Source organism: Oncorhynchus gorbuscha, linkage group LG19, assembly GCF_021184085.1.
Source record: "Oncorhynchus gorbuscha isolate QuinsamMale2020 ecotype Even-year linkage group LG19, OgorEven_v1.0, whole genome shotgun sequence".
NCBI lineage: Eukaryota > Metazoa > Chordata > Actinopteri > Salmoniformes > Salmonidae > Oncorhynchus > Oncorhynchus gorbuscha.
Window position 1 is genome coordinate 1,818,973 of NC_060191.1, and position 20,967 is coordinate 1,839,939.

At 43.2% G+C, this 20,967-nt stretch overlaps 1 protein-coding gene across 1 annotated transcript in view; it reads right to left on the reverse strand.

Annotated features, from left to right (window-relative positions):
- Positions 1–8,707: 8,707 nt before the first annotated feature.
- Positions 8,708–20,967, reverse strand: part of LOC124005816 (ephrin-A4-like) — a 115,467-nt gene continuing 103,207 nt past the window's right edge. The window contains exons 4-5 of the mRNA XM_046315386.1: positions 9,549–9,584; positions 8,708–9,300 (exon numbers count right to left, since the gene is read on the reverse strand). Coding sequence (XP_046171342.1) covers positions 9,203–9,300; positions 9,549–9,584 — 134 coding nt within the window. The 3' untranslated portion in view covers positions 8,708–9,202. The remainder of the gene's footprint in view (positions 9,301–9,548; positions 9,585–20,967) is intronic.

The following is a 20,967-nucleotide window of genomic DNA, read 5'->3' on the forward strand; positions in this document are numbered from 1 at the left end:
ATAACATAATTTGTTTGATAAAATGTAAAGGTAGTCATTCAAATCTGGGATTAAAAATAGAAACTCAAATGAAACAAAAGTCATGTGTAAATCTCTGACTCACGGTGTGTAACTGTCTGACTTGCGGTTTGAGTGGCATTCCATGAGCATTATTACCGGCATCAATCTACAGTGCTGTTATGATGCAGAGGTGGGTGTGGTTGTCTCTATGGATGCAAGCAACCTTTATGAATTAAACTCACCTGAGTAGCCCTGGTCATTCAGCACGACAGAGAAGACACACCTGGAACAGCACTACACAGGTCATACAGCACGACAGAGAAGACACACTTGGAACAGCACTACACAGGTCATACAGCACGACAGAGAAGACACACCTGGATCAGCACTACACAGGTCATACAGCACGACAGAGAAGACACACCTGGATCAGCACTACACAGGTCATACAGCACGACAGAGAAGACACACCTGGAACAGCACTACACAGGTCATACAGCACGGCAGAGAAGACACACCTGGAACAGCACTACACAGGTCATACAGCACGGCAGAGAAGACACACCTGGAACAGCACTACACAGGTCATACAGCACGGCAGAGAAGACACACCTGGAACAGCACTACACAGGTCATACAGCACGACAGAGAAGACACACCTGGATCAGCACTACACAGGTCATACAGCACGACAGAGAAGACACACCTGGATCAGCACTACACAGGTCATACAGCACGACAGAGAAGACACACCTGGATCAGCACTACACAGGTCATACAGCACGACAGAGAAGACACACCTGGATCAGCACTACACAGGTCATACAGCACGACAGAGAAGACACACCTGGATCAGCACTACACAGGTGAGGTTATTATACATTGTTTTATAGTATGTGTTGATGTGCAGATGCGTGTAGAACTTCACCATTACTACAGGAAGATGGTTGATGGTAGATAAGCAGAGATTCATCTTTAAGATTTATTTTTTAATGGTATTCCACAAAAAAAGCATTTTTTGTGCTGGGGCAAGTACTTGCTGAATCTGTCTGAATCTTTTGGTTAGCAGGAGGAAAGTCTGATTTAAAGCAGCTTATTATCAACTCAAACTGATATCTTTATGTTTTAGAATCCATCCTAGCAACACCAAGAACTATGGCACAATCTACAGGAAATAGTCTCTCTATCATCACCTGGAACACTTGTGGTGTTAAACCAACAAAAAGACCTCCCAAATAAGTTGATTGATATAATGAACTTTGGCAAGAAACAGAAAGCTGCTGTAATCTTCCTTCAGGAAACTCATATTGGACCTAAAGGTTACAATGACATAAATGAAGTGAGAGGTTGGACCTCTTACTTTACCGTGTACTCTCCGAGGAGCAAAGGAGTGGCCATACTGGTGAATAAAGACATACCACACTATCAGTACACTGGGGGCTACATTGTCCTGTTCTGTCAGATGTATGGTCAACTCTTCACTCTTGTGAACGTGTACAATCATAAAGAAGACAAGCAAGTACTGGGGAGGCTGTCCCAGTATCTTCAGGATATGATAACAGGCATGTTAGTGATTGGAGGGGATTTCAACACAGTCCTTGACCCTGACTTTGACAGGATCTCTGTATCTGAACATAGACAGCACACAGCCTTGAGGCCTCATCTGGAAGAGTTCATCTCCTCACGGAAACTAGTGGACATCTGGGCAAGTCTACACCCAAATGAAGAAGCCTTCACTCGCTCTCAGAACACCAGCCACTAGTGGACATCTGGGCAAGTCTACACCCAAATGAACAAGCCTTCACTCGCTCTCAGAACACCAGCAACTAGTGGACATCTGGGCAAGTCTACACCCAAATGAACAAGCCTTCACTCGCTCTCAGAACACCAGCCACTCCCGGTTAGATATGTTCTTCATGCAACAGGACAAAGCTCCATGTTGCCAGAGCTGTGAGATTCACACTGTCCCAGGGATTTTAGATCACTACCCTGTGTCTCTGAGGATCCATGTTCCTGAAATAAGAAGCATGTCAACAAGATGTTCATCAAAAGCATAGGATGTTAGGAGACAGCCAACTAAAAGACACGTAGACAGAAGAGCAGGAAAATTCAGTGGGGCAGAAGTCCTTGTGCCAATGAAATCCTTGACCGACTTAATATCAAATGGATCAAGGGCAGAGAATCTCATGAAATCAGAGACATTAAAGCATGAATACAATGGAATACTCAGGGAGAAGGACATTCTAGAGGGATTCAATATGTCACTTGAACGAAAGGACAAAATATTTGCCACAATACTTGCCAACCGTCTGCAGATATACCTAGCACCCTCGTTCAGAGGAAGGAGCAAGACACCACCACAGAGCTTGCCATGCAAAGTTTTCCTGGACAGGAAACCAGTGATTAGTTGGGAATTCTTTAAAAAAGCACTGAAGTCTGTTGGCATAATTCAGTCTCCCCTAGAGACTTCACAATCCTAAAGCAGGTGCTTCCTGAGGACTTGGGCATCTTGTGGAAGTTACTCCCAATGGTTGAAGGTTCCTGGGGTCACAAAAGAAAATTAAAGCATCAATGCACCCTCACCCCAGCTCTACTCCACCTGTGTCTGAAGTACATGGAGCACAGAATACAGAAGACAGGCACAGTCCTTAGTGTTAGAGGCACAGTCCTTAGTGTTAGAGGCACAGTCCTTAGTGTTAGAGACACAGTCCTTAGTGTTAGAGGCACAGTCCTTAGTGTTAGAGGCACAGTCCTTAGTGTTAGAGGCACAGTCCTTAGTGTTAGAGGCACAGTCCTTAGTGTTAGAGGCACAGTCCTTAGTGTTAGAGGGACAGTCCTTAGTGTTAGAGGGACAGTCCTTAGTGTTAGAGGCACAGTCCTTAGTGTTAGCCATCAAAGACAGAGTCTTTTGATACACATGGAACAAGAGAAACAGCCTTCTGTGGTCAAACTGCTCTCTGAAATCAGAAAGGAGTCTGGCCTGAGTTTGAAGGTGGTAGGAACATTGGAAGATAAACATTTAAATGAAATGTTATGAGAAAAACATTGTCCATTAAAGGAGGATACTGTCTTCAGCTTCACCATGAGACTGACTACAATCATGAAGTGTTGAACCAGTGTCATCCATACTAACTGCTATGATCCATAAGAGCCACCAGGGGAGATAAGTGAAGGTCAAAACCAGAACCAGTCCTAAAGAGCATGTATTGTGGTCAAACCCAGAACCAGTCCTAAAGATCATGTATTGTGGTCAAACCCAGAACCAGTCCTAAAGATCATGTATTATGGTCAAACCCAGAACCAGTCCTAAATAGCATGTATTGTAGTCAAACCCAGAACCAGTCCTAAAGAGCAGGTATTATCTGTGACAGACATCAGTGTCCCGAGGGAACACACTAAATGTATTGGGTGTTATAAGATGTAATGCCATGTATTATTTGTAATGACAGCCATGGTATATCAGACCATATACCATAGGTACAAAAAATATGTATTTTTACTGCTCTAATTACTAATGTTCTGAAAGAGCTGCAAAATCTGGACCCCTACAAATTAGCCGGCTAGACAATCTGGACACTTTCTTTCTAAAATTATCTGCCAAAATTGTTGACACCCCTATTACTAGCCTGTTCAACCTCTCTTTTGTGTCGTCTGAGATTCCCAAAGACTGGAAAGCAGCTGCGGTCATCCCCCTCTTCAAAGGGGGGACACTCTTGACCCAAACTGCTACAGAACTATATCTATCCTACCCTTCCTTTCTAAGGTCTTCGAAAGCCAAGTCAACAAACAGATTACCGAACATTTCGCATCTCACCATACCTTCTCTGCTATGCAATCGGGTTTCAGAGCTGGTCATGGGTGTACCTCAGCCACGCTCAAGGTCCTAAACGATATCTTAACCGCCATCGATAAGAAACATTATATGCAGCCTTATTCATTGATCTGGCCAAGGCTTTCGACTCTGTCAATCACGACATCCTCATCGGCAGACTCGACAGCCTTGGTTTCTCAAATGATTGCCTCGTCTGGTTCACCAACTACTTCTCTGATAGAGTTCAGTGTGTCAAATCAGAGGATCTGCTGTCCGGACCTCTGGCAGTCTCTATGGGGGTGCCACAGGGTTCAATTCTTGGACCGACTCTCTTCTCTGTATACATCAATGATGTCTCTCTTGCTGCTGGTGAGTCTCTGATCCACCTCTATGCAGACGACACCATTCTGTATACTTCTGGCCCTTCTTTGGACACTGTGTTAAGAATCCTCCAGGCAGGCTTCAATGCCATTACAACTCTCCTTCCGTGGCATCCAATTGCTCTTAAATACAAGTAAACTAAATGCATGCTCTTCAACCGATCGCTGCCTGCGCCTGCCCGCCTGTCCAACATCACTACTCTGGACGGCTCTGACTTAGAATACATGGACAACTACAAATACCTGGGTTTCTGGTTAGACTGTAAACTCTCCTTCCAGACCCACGACAAACATCTCTAATCCAAAGTTAAATCTAGAATAAGGGCTTCCTATTTCACAACAAAGCATCCTTCACTCATGCCAAACATACCCTTGTAAAACTGACCATCCTACCAATCCTCGACTTCGGCGATGTCATTTACAAAATAGCCTCCAATACCCTACTCAACCAATTGGATGCAGTCTATCACAGTGCAATCCGTTTTTTCACCAAAGCCCCATATACTACCCACCATTGCGACCTGTACGCTCTCGTTGGCTGGCCCTCGCTTCATACTCGTCGCCAAACCCACTGGCTCCATGTCATCTACAAGACCCTGCTAGGTAAAGTCCCCCTTATCTCAGCTCGCTGGTCACCATAGCATCTCCCACCTGCAGCACACACTCCAGCAGGTATATCTCTCTAGTCACCCCCAAAACCAATTCTTTCGTTGGCTGCCTCTCCTTCCAGTTCTCTGCTGCCAATGACTGGAACGAACTACAAAAATCTCTGAAACTGGAAACACTTATCTCCCTCACTAGCTTTAAGCACCAACTGTCAGAGCAGCTCACAGATTACTGCACCTGTACATACCCACCTATAATTTAGCCCAAACAACTACCTCTTTCCCAACTGTATTTATTTGATTTATTTTGCTCCTTTGCAACCCATTATTTTTATTTCTACTTTGGACATTCTTCCACTGCAAATCTTCCATTCCAGTGTTTTACTTGCTATATTGCTATATTTACTTTATATTGCTATATTTATTTTTTTTGCCTTTACCTCCCTTATCTCACCTCATTTGCTCACATCGTATATAGACTTGTTTATACTGTATTATTGACTGTGTTCGTTTTACCCCATGTGTAACTCTGTGTTGTTGTATGTGTCGAACTGCTTTATCTTGGCCAGGTCGCAATTGTAAATGAGAACTTGTTCTCAACTTGCCTACCTGGTTAAATAAAGGTGAAATAAAATAAAATAATAAAATTACATTGGTAACCAGTTTATATTATCAGTAAGGCACCTCTTTGGTATATGGCCAATATACCACAGCTAAGGGCTCTGCGTTGCGTCGTGCCTAATAACAGCCCTTAGCTGTGGTATATTGGCCATATACTACACCTCCTTGGGCCTTATTGATTAATTGTATATAACAGCATTAATGTTGCTGGACCCCAGGAAGAGTAGCTGCAGCCTCAGAAGGAACTAATGGGGATCCATAATAAATACAAATCAGGATGAGATTATAAACCATAAAATAAGAGACATTAGCCATGATATCCAGGGATATTGGATGTCTGGGGCTATAATTTAAAACCCACATAAATGTATTTTCAAACATAGGCAAAAACAGTTTCTCCAACAGAAATCCCTGATCACGCTTGTAAGTGATGTCATGGCGACATTAGCAAGCTAAGCTCAGGTACAGAAACATGTCATCAGGTCTAATGGTCGTGGCCCAACTGCACAAACATACAGGTTAGATGTAAGTGGATCTTAAACAAATGCTGATATTACTGTATTCATTGTTGCATATCGGTCTTGATAGGAATAGAAATAACTACTGTACATATTATACTGTATGAGCTATGATGTATGAAGGAGTACAATGTCTTGGTCTTATCGGGGTTCTGCCGACTGTACATCAAATATAAGCTCAGATCAATAGGTTCTCAGGTTACAATGGCCTTTCAAACCACAAGGTCATCTGGAGCCTCAGAGGTCTCACAACAAACATAATCCTGTGCATTGAACATATGTTTTGTATTCCATAAATAAAGGTGTGTGTGTGTGTGTGTGTGTGTGTGTATGTGTGTGTGTAGGTGTGTGTGTGTGTGTGTGTGTGTGTATGTGTATAGGTGTGTGTGTGTATGTGCGTGTGTATGTGCGTGTGTGTGTGCGTGTGCGTGTGCGTGTGCGTGTGCGTGTGCGTGTGCGTGTGCGTGTGCGTGTGTGTGTGTGTGTGTGCGTGCGTGCGTGTGTGTGTGTGTGTGTGTGTGTGTGTGTGTGCGTGCGTGCGTGCGTGTACACACTGTCTAAATTTGTCTTGATTATAGAACTTCCTGTAGTAAAATAAAGAAACAAGAAGGAAGACAAATAAACCGCGAAAAACCACAAATAGCAAAGATACGACATTTCAGTCTTATTGCAATCATCTTTATTTTGTCATCTCACCTTGTACAAATGGGCTCAGTTTGCAGTTCGCTCTTCATAGAAGATGCTACATACTTCACTAAAATGTGAAAACAAAAAAACTCAATCTGGGAGCACCAGCTTTATACAACAAGGTTCCAGACATCAGTGTTTAAACCCCTGGAATAATCATTACATTACTGAATAACCTGCGTAGACTAGAACAGTCATTTAAGGCATATTGATATCCAAATGTGTGTATAAAGTAATACTACAAACTCATCTCTCTGAGTAAGTGCTTACAGGCATAACTAATAGTCAACATATTTATTCTCAAGGAAAACATTGTTTTCTAAATGCTGTGACCAAAGACAACATTAGAATGTGGAAGAAACTGCAGCCCAGAAAAGCCTGTATTTAAGAATGATTAATGATGTTGGATTAAGGTAAGATACTAATCAGAATTATTAATTTAATTAAATATACACTATTTTTTGTGGAATTAAATTAATTAGAATAATTTCAGTTAATAATTTCAGTTTCACTTTTGAAAAGGAAACATGCATGTTTGCTAGGTTGGTGATATATTACTTTTATGATTGGAACATGAAATTGCATTGAAGTAATAAATTCAAAAATGTCATATCTAACCAACAGATAAAATATATGAAACAATCGAAATAAAATTAATTCATTTAAATTGCTTTGATAATAAAATGGCATTTTTTAATGCTATTTGTTTAAGGAAAAGATGATAAAAATGTATGTTTTATAACTGAAAGAAAAATACAGGGTAACCTGTACTAAAGTGCTTTAGTTATTCTTGATAGCACTATAAACAACAACAATCTAAATCTAGACCTGTAAACATTTGTATACAAAAAGTTCAGCCATGTAAAAATGTAGATTTCTTTTCAGGATGTTTCAAAGAATCAAAATGGATGCCGACATTACAGGACCTCTACAAAACAGCAACATTACAGGACCTCTACAAAACATCAACATTACAGGACCTCTACAAAACATCAACATTACAGGACCTCTACAAAACATCAACATTTAACTGAAACACCTACAGCAGAATCTTTACTGCACTAAAACAAAAACCTCTATTCAAACAAACACCAGCTTTGGGCCTCTTCTCATAGGTAGAGGTCCTCGCCTGGTTAAGTGCTCAGCAGACAGTCTAAATACTATATCTGCACACCTGGTTGGCGAGGAGCATCTGTCAATCAGCCGATGTGGTTCGGTGCGTGTGAAGTGAGGAAGTACCCTCAGTGTGTTTCCCACAATTCCTTTTGATTGTCTTTTAAGACAGAGGTAAACCATAAGACACAGTCCAGTTAATTCCAGATATGGTCAGATGAAGAGCACAGAGTAGCAGGGTCTGTTCTCCAATCCCAGAGTGTCAGGTGTTACAGCCCAGTTGGACCAGTCTAACCAGTATGATCCCAGCAGAGGGCGTAGCAGAACAGTCACAATATTCTAGTTCATCATTCCCAGGGTACCACTCACACAGCATATCCTGGTTTAGGCAGTGTCGTCACTGGTTAACTTGTATCAACGTTTGGTGTTACTGTGTTTAACAGTTGGTCCCACAATGGATACAAAAAAATGAATTGTTTTTCGTCTAGAAAACAATGACTTTCAAATCCAATGAGGTCAACTCAAAAACATGGTTGTGTTCAGAAGCAGTCAACTCTAAATCTGGTCCTCTCCGTAGTAATTTAACAGAACAAAGTCTGGATGGTCCACTTTGGCTCAGCTGGCACATTATGTTCACACACACAGACACAGAGAGAGAGAGAGAGAGAGAGAGAGAGAGAGAGAGAGAGAGAGAGAGAGAGAGAGAGAGAGAGGAAGAGAGAGGAAGAGAGAGAGAGAGAGAGAGAGAGGAAGAGAGAGAGAGAGAGAGGAAGAGAGAGAGGAAGAGAGAGAGGAAGAGAGAGAGGAAGAGAGAGAGGAAGAGAGAGAGAGGAAGAGAGAGAGGAAGAGAGAGAGGAAGAGAGAGAGAGGAAGAGAGAGAGGAAGAGAGAGAGGAAGAGAGAGAGGAAGAGAGAGAGCGGGAGAGAGAGGAAGAGAGAGAGAGAGAGAGAGGGAGAGAGAGGAGAGAGAGAGAGAGAGAGAGAGAGAGAGAGAGAGAGAGAGAGAGAGAGAGAGAGAGAGAGAGAGAGAGAGAGAGAGAGAGAGAGAGAGAGAGAGAGAGAGAGAGAGAGAGAGAGAGAGACAGGTGGAGTCTACAGGATGGAGTGGATAAAGGTGGGAAATGAAGAATGAGAGCTTTGATGGTAGATTAGTGTCAGTCTGTTTCAGAGGGAGCTTAGTCAGGAGCGAGGGATGGAAGAGGGGGAACGAGAGGAGAGAGTGGACAGAGAGAAAAGAGGAGGCCAAGAAGAGAAAGATTAGTGCCACCCCAGAAAAGACAGAGGTGATGTGTAGTTGGAGTGTGTGTAGTGTTGAAGTCTACCCTATTACAGTCATTTGAGGGTCTGAAATGAAGACTTGACCTCCCTATGAGGTGTGGCTAGTTTAAAGTAGGGACTGAGTGGGTGAGGCAGGCCATCTACAGTGGGCATGGTAGATACTCAGGAGGTCAGCTTGAATAGAGGGATGTTAGATAGAGAGGAAGTTCAAGAGTGGGACAAGGAGTAGGAGGAGAGAAAGAGGAACTGTCCTCATTGAACACACATCACTGTGAAGAGCTGGAGTACCTGAGAGAGAGTCAAAGAATTAGCAGTTCATCAATACCAAAGAACATCCTGTGCATGCTTTGCATACCACATGAACGAACGAACGAACGAACGGACACACACACACACACACACACACACACACACACACACACACACACACACACACACACACACACACACACACACACACACACACACACACACACACACACACACACACACACACACACACACACACACACACACACACAGCAGTTGTATCTCACCCTGTTCCTGCTTGTTCTGCTTGGACCCTACGGTTGCTAAGCGAGGGGAAGAAAGGGAGAGAGCAGGACATAAAAATAAAGTTCATTATTCAAGTAATATTCAAGTTTCCCAAAAACTACAGCATTACTTGCCTGAAACAAAAAAACAAACAGAAAAATGACTAGGGGAGGGTTTACCATTACTCACAGCCAAATGCCATGAAAAATGACTACTGACTGCGCAACCCTAAAATATGTCCCCAATGCAAATTTTCTTAAAGGTTGAATGAAAAACAAGCGAAGAAAGTGAGTCAGGAGGAAGATAAGTGATTAAGACTAAGAGAGAGATTAAGACAAGGAGATTAAGACTAAGAGAGAGTGATTAAGAATAGAGAGAGTGATTAAGAATAAGAGAGTGATTAAGAATAAGAGAGTGATTAAGACTAAGAGAGAGTGATTAAGACTAAGAGAGAGTGATTAAGACTAAGAGAGAGTGATTAAGACTAAGAGAGAGTGATTAAGAATAAGAGAGAGTGATTAAGAATAGAGAGAGTGATTAAGAATAAGAGAGTGATTAAGAATAAGAGAGAGTGATTAAGAATAAGAGAGTGATTAAGAATAAGAGAGTGATTAAGAATAGAGAGAGTGATTAAGAATAAGAGAGTGATTAAGAATAAGAGAGTGATTAAGAATAGAGAGAGTGATTAAGAATAAGAGAGTGATTAAGAATAAGAGAGTGATTAAAGAGAGTGATTAAGACTAAGAGAGTGATTAAGACTAAGAGAGTGATTAAGACTAAGAGAGTGATTAAGAATAAGAGAGTGATTAAGAATAAGAGAGTGATTAAGAATAAGAGAGTGATTAAGAATAAGAGAGTGATTAAGAATAAGAGAGTGATTAAGAATAAGAGAGTGATTAAGAATAAGAATAAAGAGTGTAAGATTAAGAATAAGAGAGATTGATTAAGAATGATTAAGAGAGTGATTAAGAATAAGAATAAAAGAGTGATTAAGAATAAGAGAGTGATTAAGAATAAGAGAGAGATTAAGAATAAGAGAGTGATTAAGAATAAAAGAGTGATTAAGAATAAAAGTGATTAAGAATAAAAGAGTGATTAAGAATAAAAGAGTGATTAAGAATAAAAGAGTGATTAAGAAAAAGTGATTAAGAAAAAGAAAGAAGGCAACTAAATTCAGAATGACAGAGAGAAACAAAAGAGGACATATGAGAGGAAATGAAAGGGTGGAGGTGGAAAAGACCTGGGAGAAAAACAGACGGAGAAAAGAAGTGAGGGAAGGAAAGATTGTAAGAAGGTCAGGCGGAGAGAGGGAGAGAAAGAGGTGGATGAGGGAGGGTGTTTGTGTCTGGGTGTCTCTCAGCAGGGGGGCTGACTAAAAGGAAATAATTGAGGACTGGAGGGAGAGGGAGGAGGAATGAGGGAGTTAGAGAGGGGTGGATGGGTGCTGGAGGGCAAAGCAAGGTGGAGAGGGGCAGGGGGTGAGAGAGGTGGGAGAGAAGGCTACAAGACCAGAAAAAGCAAAAAGAAGTAGAAAAGTAAGGCTGATAGTGAAGGGAGAGAACAGGGGAAAGGTCTAGGAAGAAAATAGCAGAACATGTGCAGGAGATCATTGTAATGAAACTGTTATGCAGTTGACTGTTTTCCTACAATGAATTGTGTACATCAGCAGAACCCTGATGTCTAAGATATGTTTTTCACAAGATGGCTCACTGATCGAATGCTTAGCTTGGAGATAATTTTCTGTGTGTGTGTGTTATTAGGGCTTGACTAAGGTATCTATAGGTGTTATATTCTGTTATGTCTATAGGGTTGTACTACAAGTCAAAGAGGCTCCCATGTTGATGAGGGAGGGGCTTAACAAACCTCTCATATCCTGAAGAAATAACTATGGAAGAGTTAACCAAGCATTCAATTACATGCTGTGATCGGGCCTCACTGTGTGTGTGTGTGTGTGTGTGTGTGTGTGTGTGTGTGTGTGTGTGTGTGTGTGTGTGTGTGTGTGTGTGTGTGTGTGTGTGTGTGTGTGTGTGTGTGTGTGTGTGCACTAACGTTAAGCAGAAGAAAATGTGAAAAAGGCATTTTGTGTCCAAAGCATCAAAACTATGAAAGTTACAGAACACATCACTTCTGTTCCTTATTCTGTTTTGTAACATTAGTTAATAATGATAAAGTAAAAGTAGCAGGGTTCTATTAATCCAATCTTTCATGTCCACATTGAGTGGATAAAAACAGCTGAAATAAAGCAGGTTTTATCAGGTAATTCTCCAAATAAAATCAACAGAACATACCAAACTATTTACATCAAAGGCAACAAACAAATGCATACTCAAAGACTAAATTAATAAATTAAAGAGCATTAAGTGATTTTGAAATGTACGCATTGACCTAATGCCTACATCAATAGCTGACTTTAAAATGACTCTGCGTGATTAGAACGGTTTAATAAACGTAATACTTTACCAAACTATACTGCCGTTTCAAGAAGAACACTCAAAGTCTGCATAAACAATTCAATGTTGAATCGTCAATGCTAAAAAAATGTATATATACGTAAAATAATTGAAAAACGTAATATATTTTTTTGTTCACTGATAATGAATAGATCGTTCTACGAGATGAGTGCCTTTTCATCCCTTTGATATTTCAAGCAGAAATTCTGCACAAATATTGAATATTAAAAGACGGATATATTAACTGAAGTGTCCATTAATATAGTCCACATAGAAAATTCAATAAATCAGATCTTTATATCAAAGCTGCAATATGGCACTTTTTGGGTGACCCAACCAAAGTCACATAGAAATGCGAGTTACAGATCTGTCACTCTCATTGAAAGCAAGTCTCTGAAGCGGTAGATCTGTTCTAGGTTCTTATGTTACTTCTTTGAATCTTTAACTTTCTGTTTTGCTGCTTCAAACAGCTGAAAACACAATATTTTTGGTTATGGAAAAGATATTGAATTAGAATTTTAGCAACCAGGAAATAGAGGAGCGATCACCTTTAACAAAGACTAAAGTACCAGAGGAGCGATCACCTTTAACAAAGACTAAAGTACCAGAGGAGCGATCACCTTTAACAAAGACTAAAGTACCAGAGGAGCGATCACCTTTAACAAAGACTAAAGTACCAGAGGAGCGATCACCTTTAACAAAGACTAAAGTACCAGAGGAGCGATCACCTTTAACAAAGACTAAAGTACCAACATTCAGCATTTTAACATGTCCCTCTGTGCATCCTCTGAATTCTAGGAAGATTTAACCCACTTAATCCCAACATATCTCAATTTTCACCATCATTGTAAGACCCTAGTTATTTTGTTGCTTTAACAAAGTCATTTAAGATTCATATTTAAGTGCTTCATTTTAAGGTAAAAAAATAAATAAACCTGTCCCTCATTTTAAGGTCAATCCTGTTACGTGAACTGAACTCGTTTTAATATTATAATAAGATGCTGGTGAAACTATTCCTTTTTAAATACAGATATTGAACATTAATAGTAAAATCCTGGTGTAAAAGCAGGTGAGCTGGTTCTACTCCTTCGGCCATTTTCTGGTGTTTTGTGGTGGAAAACTGAGCAGGTGGAGCACAACACATCAACCCTGTTACCCAGAGACATACAGGCAAGACATTTTCACAATTCCATTATTTTGTGAAGCTTACATTCAATTGCCCTTCCCTGTGGTACAGAACAAGCTTGCATTCCCCATGTCACAAGGGGATTTATGTCTGATTTAAGATGAAGTGGTCAACCAGGATACTTTATTTGGCCTCTTGAGATATTAAGTTGAACATACGTTCTTTATGACAGATTGTTAAAATGAGAAATAAAAAGCTTTTTTAACTACTCAAAATGCATCTAAATGGTGGAAATACCAAAGTTATGTGTATTGTTGTTGTATATGATTAGGTAAATTTGTGTGAATGACTACATGCGTGAATGACTACATGCGTGAATGACTACATGCGTGCTGTAGATAACTGTTCTGTATTGGTCACGGCCAGCTCTACCCCAAAATGGCTGCCATGGTCGCATGCATCTCAGGAAAGCACTGCAGAAAGAGACCCACTGTGTGAGTGTGAGTGGATGTGAGCATGCATGTGTGTCTCCAGACAGAGAACTGCAGAGAGACACCATTCCGTGACTCCACCTCTCCTTCCCCACGCCGCCATTTTATAAACACAGTGACTAGAGGTCGGGAGCCATCTTCCTGGGCGGAAAACATTCCAAACCTGCTCGCCGACAAATAGAATCACGGTAGGAAGTTGGTCAAAGTTAGTCCTTCAGTGTTGTGCTGGAAGTCGGAGAGAGAGGTAGACGAGCGGTGTGTGTGTGTGAGCGAGTGTGTGTGTGTGTGTTCGGAAGGGTGGGCAGGGGGCACAAAGGTATTCAAAATAGAAAAAGAAAAAAAAGTTGGAAAAAAGCGCAAAAGAAGTGAAAGACCGGAGAAGGGAACCTGAAATGACCGATGGACTGTTCACAGCAGGGGAGAGAGAGGGAGGGAGAAAAAGTAGGAGAAAGGGAAAATCAATTAGAGAGAGGAGAAGGTCTATAATGGCTTCACACAGTGGGAAAGAGAGAGAAGGAAAGAGAATGAGAGAGGAGGGTGGGGAATAACAGCAGACTTCGTGTTTGGAGAAGTTGTCTTCATTGAAAGGTAAGTAGAGGAAGATAGCGGAAGATTGAGGGGGAAAGGAGGAAAGAAAGGCGGAGCAGCAGGGGGAGCTGTTTCAGCGTGACACCACTCTGGTGATGTGGATTTTGAAGGTTGCGTCTGATACAACACTGTTCTAGCACAGCAGAATTGGGGAAGGAGGATTTTTGCCGTGACACTCTACTGGAGTGGGTAGGGGACACTTCACCGGGACACTTCAGTAGTGTCAAATTTACTGTGGAGTCAAAGTTAGACTTTCTGTTCATTTACAATGTCATTCAGCAGTCTGCAGAACCAAGATATCCAAAGAGAATTGAATTCAATAAATAGACACCAACAGGGAGAGAGGAACATAGATAAAGTGACTAATTAATCCCAGCACAGACCTTAGGAGCTTCCTGTGTCACGTGCAACTGTGTCCTACCTGCCGTGCTCTCTTTACAGCTGTTTAAGTTCATTTCAGTTAGAGAAAAAGTTGGCCTGTGACACACGCACACAGGAGAGTGCTGGTTAATTTGAGTGGATAAACACACACACAATGACACAGGAGAGAAGAGGATGCCACCACAGAGTGCTGGGTGACCTTGCTACAATGACACAGGAGAGAAGAGGATGCCACCACAGAGTGCTGGGTGACCTTGGTACAATGACAGTGTACCTGATGGACTCTCTGTTACCGCTCTGTCCTTCAGATCCCCGTGTGTGTTTGTGAGTGCTCGTCCCCAACTAAAGGGAATCGCCACCTGAAAAGAACATTCAGATCCCCGTGTGTGTTTGTGAGTGCTCGTCCCCAACTAAAGGGAATCGCCACCTGAAAAGAACATTCAGATCCCCGTGTGTGTTTGTGAGTGCTCGTCCCCAACTAAAGGGAATCGCCACCTGAAAAGAACATTCAGATCCCCGTGTGTGTTTGTGAGTGCTCGTCCCCAACTAAAGGGAATCGCCACCTGAAAAGAACATTCAGATCCCCGTGTGTGTTTGTGAGTGCTCGTCCCCAACTAAAGGGAATCGCCACCTGAAAAGAACATTCAGATCCCCGTGTGTGTTTGTGAGTGCTCGTCCCCAACTAAAGGGAATCGCCACCTGAAAAGAACATTCAGATCCCCGTGTGTGTTTGTGAGTGCTCGTCCCCAACTAAAGGGAATCGCCACCTGAAAAGAACATTCAGATCCCCGTGTGTGTTTGTGAGTGCTCGTCCCCAACTAAAGGGAATCGCCACCTGAAAAGAACATTCAGATCCCCGTGTGTGTTTGTGAGTGCTCGTCCCCAACTAAAGGGAATCGCCACCTGAAAAGAACATTCAGATCCCCGTGTGTGTTTGTGAGTGCTCGTCCCCAACTAAAGGGAATCGCCACCTGAAAAGAACATTCAGATCCCCGTGTGTGTTTGTGAGTGCTCGTCCCCAACTAAAGGGAATCGCCACCTGAAAAGAACATTCAGATCCCCGTGTGTGTTTGTGAGTGCTCGTCCCCAACTAAAGGGAATCGCCACCTGAAAAGAACATTCAGATCCCCGTGTGTGTTTGTGAGTGCTCGTCCCCAACTAAAGGGAATCGCCACCTGAAAAGAACATTCAGATCCCCGTGTGTGTTTGTGAGTGCTCGTCCCCAACTAAAGGGAATCGCCACCTGAAAAGAACATTCAGATCCCCGTGTGTGTTTGTGAGTGCTCGTCCCCAACTAAAGGGAATCGCCACCTGAAAAGAACATTCAGATCCCCGTGTGTGTTTGTGAGTGCTCGTCCCCAACTAAAGGGAATCGCCACCTGAAAAGTACATTCAGAGCACGGTTTGTTGTTTGAAAAAGACAGGATAGCGAGACCGTTGTAGAGACCGTCGCAGAGAGTGAGACCGTCGTAGAGAAAGAGACCGTCGTAGAGAAAGAGACCGTTGTAGAGAAAGAGACAGTCAGAGCTAGAGCCAGTCGTAGAGCTAGAGACAGTCATAGAGCTAGAGCCAGCCGTAGAGAAAGAGACAGTCAGAGCTAGAGACAGTCATAGAGCTAGAGCCAGCCGTAGAGAAAGAGACAGTCAGAGCTAGAGACAGTCATAGAGCTAGAGCCAGCCGTAGAGAAAGAGAGTGTCGTAGAGAAAGAGACCGTCGTAGAGAAAGAGACAGTCATAGAGCTAGAGCCAGCTGTAGAGAAAGAGACAGTCAGAGCTAGAGACAGTCATAGAGCTAGAGACAGTCATAGAGCTAGAGACAGTCATAGAGCTAGAGCCAGCCGTAGAGAAAGAGACAGTCATAGAGCTAGAGCCAGCCGTAGAGAAAGAGACAGTCAGAGAGCTAGAGACAGTCATAGAGCTAGAGCCAGCCGTAGAGAAAGAGACAGTCAGAGCTAGAGACAGTCATAGAGCTAGAGCCAGCCGTAGAGAAAGAGAGTGTCGTAGAGAAAGAGACCATCGTAGAGAAAGAGACAGTCATAGAGCTAGAGACAGCCGTAGAGAAAGAGACAGTCATAGAGCTAGAGACAGCCGTAGAGAAAGAGACAGTCATAGAGCTAGAGACAGTCGTAGAGCTAGAGCCAGCCGTAGAGAAAGAGACCGTCGTAGAGAAAGAGACCATCGTAGAGACGGCTGTAGAGAAAGAGACAGTCGTAGATATAGAGGTAGAGACAGTCGTAGAGACAGCTGTAGAGACAATTGTAGAGATAGAGATAGTCGTAGAGATAGAGGTCCTTCTGTAGCTCAGTTGGTAGAGCATGGCGCTTGTAACGCCAGGGTAGTGGGTTCGATCCCCGGGACCACCCATACGTAGATTGTATGCACACATGACTGTAAGTCGCTTTGGATAAAAGCGTCTGCTAAATGGCATATATATTAAAGAGACAGTCGTAGAGATAGAGGTAGAGAGAGAGACAGTCGTAGAGACAGCTGTAGAGACAATTGTAGAGATAGAGATAGTCATAGAGGTAGAGAAAGAGACAGTCGTAGAGATAGAGATAGAGACAGTCGTAGAGACAGCTGTAGGGACAATTGTAGAGATAGTCGTAGAGATAGAGGTAGAGAAAGAGACAGTCGTAGAGATAGAGGTAGAGATAGAGACAGTCGTAGAGACAGCTGTAGAGACAATTGTAGAGATAGAGATAGTCGTAGAGAAAGAGACCGTCGTAGAGAAAGAGAACGTCGTAGAGAAAGAGAACCGTCGTAGAGAAAGAGAACGTCGTAGAGACAGCAGTAGAGACAGTCGTAGAGACAGTCGTAGAGATAGCCGTAGAGACAGTCGTAGAGATAGCCGTAGAGACAGTCGTAGAGATAGCCGTAGAGACAGTCGTAGAGCTAGTCGTAGAGACAGCTGTAGAAACAGTCGTAGAGACAATGGTAGAGATAGACAGCTGTAGACAGTCATAGAGATAGAGGTAGAGATAGACAGCCGTAGAGACAGTCATAGAGATAGAGGTAGAGATAGTTGTAGAGAAAGAGACAGTCGTAGAGACAGTCGTAGAGACAGTCGTAGAGAAAGAGACAAGAGACCGTCGTAGAGAAAGAGACAGACAGTAGTAGAGACAGTCGTAGAGACGGTCATAGAGATAGAGATAGCCGTAGAGACCGTCGTAGAGACAGCTGTAGAGACAGTCCTAGAGACAGAGAAAGCCGTTGAGAAAGAGACAGAGACCGTCGTAGAGATAGAGACAGTCGTAGAGCCAGCCGTAGAGAAAGAGACAGTCATAGAGCTAGAGCCAGCCGTAGAGAAAGAGACCGTCGTTAGAGACGGCTGTAGAGAAAGAGACAGTCGTAGAGGTAGAGATAGAGGTAGAGATAGAGACAGCTGTAGAGACAATTGTAGAGATAGTCGTAGAGAGAGGTAGAGAAAGAGACAGTCGTAGAGACGGCTGTAGAGAAAGAGACAGTCGTAGAGATAGAGACAGTCGTAGAGATAGCCGTAGAGACAGTCGTAGAGATAGCCGTAGAGATAGCCGTAGAGACAGTCGTAGAGACAGCCGTAGAGATAGTCGTAGAGACAGCTGTAGAGAAAGAGACCGTTGTAGAGACGGCTGTAGAGAAAGAGACAGTCGTAGAGATAGAGGTAGAGATACAGTCGTAGAGACAGTCGTAGAGACAGTCGTAGAGACAATCATAGAGGTAGAGATAGAGATAGCCGTAGAGACAGTCATAGAGATAGAGGTAGAGATAGTTGTAGAGAAAGAGACAGTCGTAGAGACAGTCGTAGAGACAGCAGTAGAGATAGCCGTAGAGACAGTCGTAGAGATAGCCATAGAGGTAGAGATAGTTGTAGAGAAAGAGACAGTCGTAGAGAAAGTCATAGAGATAGAGGTAGAGATAGAGGTAGAGATAGACAGTCGTAGAGAAAGAGACAGTCGTAGAGAAAGAGACAGTCGTAGAGACAGTCGTAGAGAAAGAGACAGTCGTAGAGACAGTCGTAGAGGTAGAGACAGTCGTAGAGACAGTCATAGAGATAGAGGTAGAGATAGTTGTAGAGAAAGAGACAGTCGTAGAGACAGCTGTAGAGACAGTCATAGAGATAGACAGTCATAGAGATAGACAGTCGTAGAGACAGCTGGTGAGACAGTCGTAGAGATAGAGACAGTCGTAGAGACAGTTGAAAGCATCCAGAGCAGCCAGAGAGAGACTGTGGCTAAAGGACGGGAACGGCCATCGCTGCGTCCTCACACACACTGTATGTGCCACACTGCCATGCTGGCTGTCAGATAAAAGGGAACCTCTACAGGAAGGAACCAGAGAGAGAGTGAGGCGTTGCTGCAGGGAGCACAACAACAGCTGCACTAAACAACCACTAATGGACATGCAGACAGAGAGAGAGAGAGAGAGAGGGAGAGAGAGAGGGAGAGAGAGAGAGAGAGAGAGAGAGAGAGGCAAAGAGAGAGAGAGGGAGAGGCAGAGAGAGGCAGAGAGAGGCAGAGAGAGAGAGGCAGAGAGAGAGAGAGAGGCAGAGGGAGAGAGAGAGAGGCAGAGAGAGAGAGAGAGAGAGAGAGAGGCAGAGAGAGAGAGAGGCAGAGAGAGAAAGAGAGAGAGGCAGAGAGCGAGAGGAGCAGCAAGATTTGTGACCTGTTGCCACGAGAAAAGGGCAACCAGTGAAGAACAAACACTATTGTAAATACAACCCATATTTATGCTTATTTATTTTATCTTGTGTCCTTTAACCATTTGTACATTGTTAAAACACTGTATATATATATATAATATGACATTTGTAATGTCTTAATTGTAATCCCTCTCACCCCACCCCCCCTAAGTTTTAGATGCACTATTGTTAAGTGACTGTCCCACTGGATGTCATAAGGTGAATGCACCAATTTGTAAGTCGCTCTGGATAAGAGCGTCTGCTAAATGACTTAAATGTAATGTAAATGTTCTGAAACTTCTCTATGTGTAATGTTTACTGTTAATTTTTATTGTTTATTTCACTTTATATATTCACTTTATATATTATCTACCTCACTTGCTTTGGCAATGTTAACACGTTTGAATTGAATTGAATTGAGAGCGAGGCAGTGAGAGAGAGAGGCAGAGAGAGAGAGAGAGGCAGAGAGAGAGAGAGAGAGAGAGTGAGAGAGAGAGGCAGAGAGAGAAAGAGAGGCAGAGAGAGAAAGAGAGGCAGAGAGAGAAAGAGAGGCAGAGAGAGAAAGAGAGGCAGAGAGAGAGAGGCAGAGAGAGAGAGGCAGAGAGACAGAGCAGAGAGACAGAGTTAGAGAGACAGAGTTAGAGAGACAGAGTTAGAGAGACAGAGTTAGAGAGAGAGAGAGAGAGAGAGAGAGTGAGAGAGAGAGGCAGAGAGAGAAAGAGAGGCAGAGAGAGAAAGAGAGGCAGAGAGAGAAAGAGAGGCAGAGAGAGAAAGAGAGGCAGAGAGAGAGAGGCAGAGAGAGAGAGGCAGAGAGACAGAGTTAGAGAGACAGAGTTAGAGAGACAGAGTTAGAGAGAGAGAGAGAGAGAGAGAGAGAGAGAGAGAGAGAGAGAGAGAGAGAGAGAGAGAGAGAGAGAGAGAGAGAGAGAGAGAGAGACAGAGTTGGAGAGAGAGACAGAGTCACAGACAGAGATAATAAATCAAGCATCCTGAGCATCCAGAGACAGGCTGTGGCTAAAGGGCAGGAGCGGCCATCGCTGGGCCCTCACACACACTGTATGTGCCTCTCTACCTGATAGATAAAAGGGAACCTCTACAGGAAGGAACCAGAGAGAGAGTGAGGCGTTGCTGCAGGGAGCACAACAACAGCTGCACCACTAATGGACAGAGAGACAGAGAGACTTTTTCATCTCTCCTCTCTTCCATCTCAGTCTCATCCTGCTCTCTCCTCGTGTATCCTCATCCCAACACATTTACAGAACAGCCCCTGCATGACAGAGATAGAGAACAAAATAAAAGAGGGAGACTTGGTAAATAAATGGCCAGAGAGGAGATGGAGAGATACAGAGGAGAGATAGAAAAGACAAAGAAAATGTTGGAGGGATGGAGGGAGCAGAGTCAGATAGGTAGAGAGGGAGAGAGGGTGGGAAACATGGGGATGGAAGGAGAGAGAGAGAGAGGGTGGGAAACATGGGGATGGAAGGAGAGAGAGAGAGAGAGGGTGGGAAACATGGGGATGGAAGGAGAGAGAGAGAGAGAGAGGGTGGGAAACATGGGGATGGAAGGAGAGAGAGAGAGAGGGTGGGAAACATGGGGATGGAAGGAGAGAGAGAGGGTGGGAAACATGGGGATGGAAGGAGAGAGAGAGGGTGGGAAACATGGGGATAGAAGGAGAGAGAGTGGGTAGGAAACATGGGGATGGAAGGAGAGAGAGCGGGTAGGAAACATG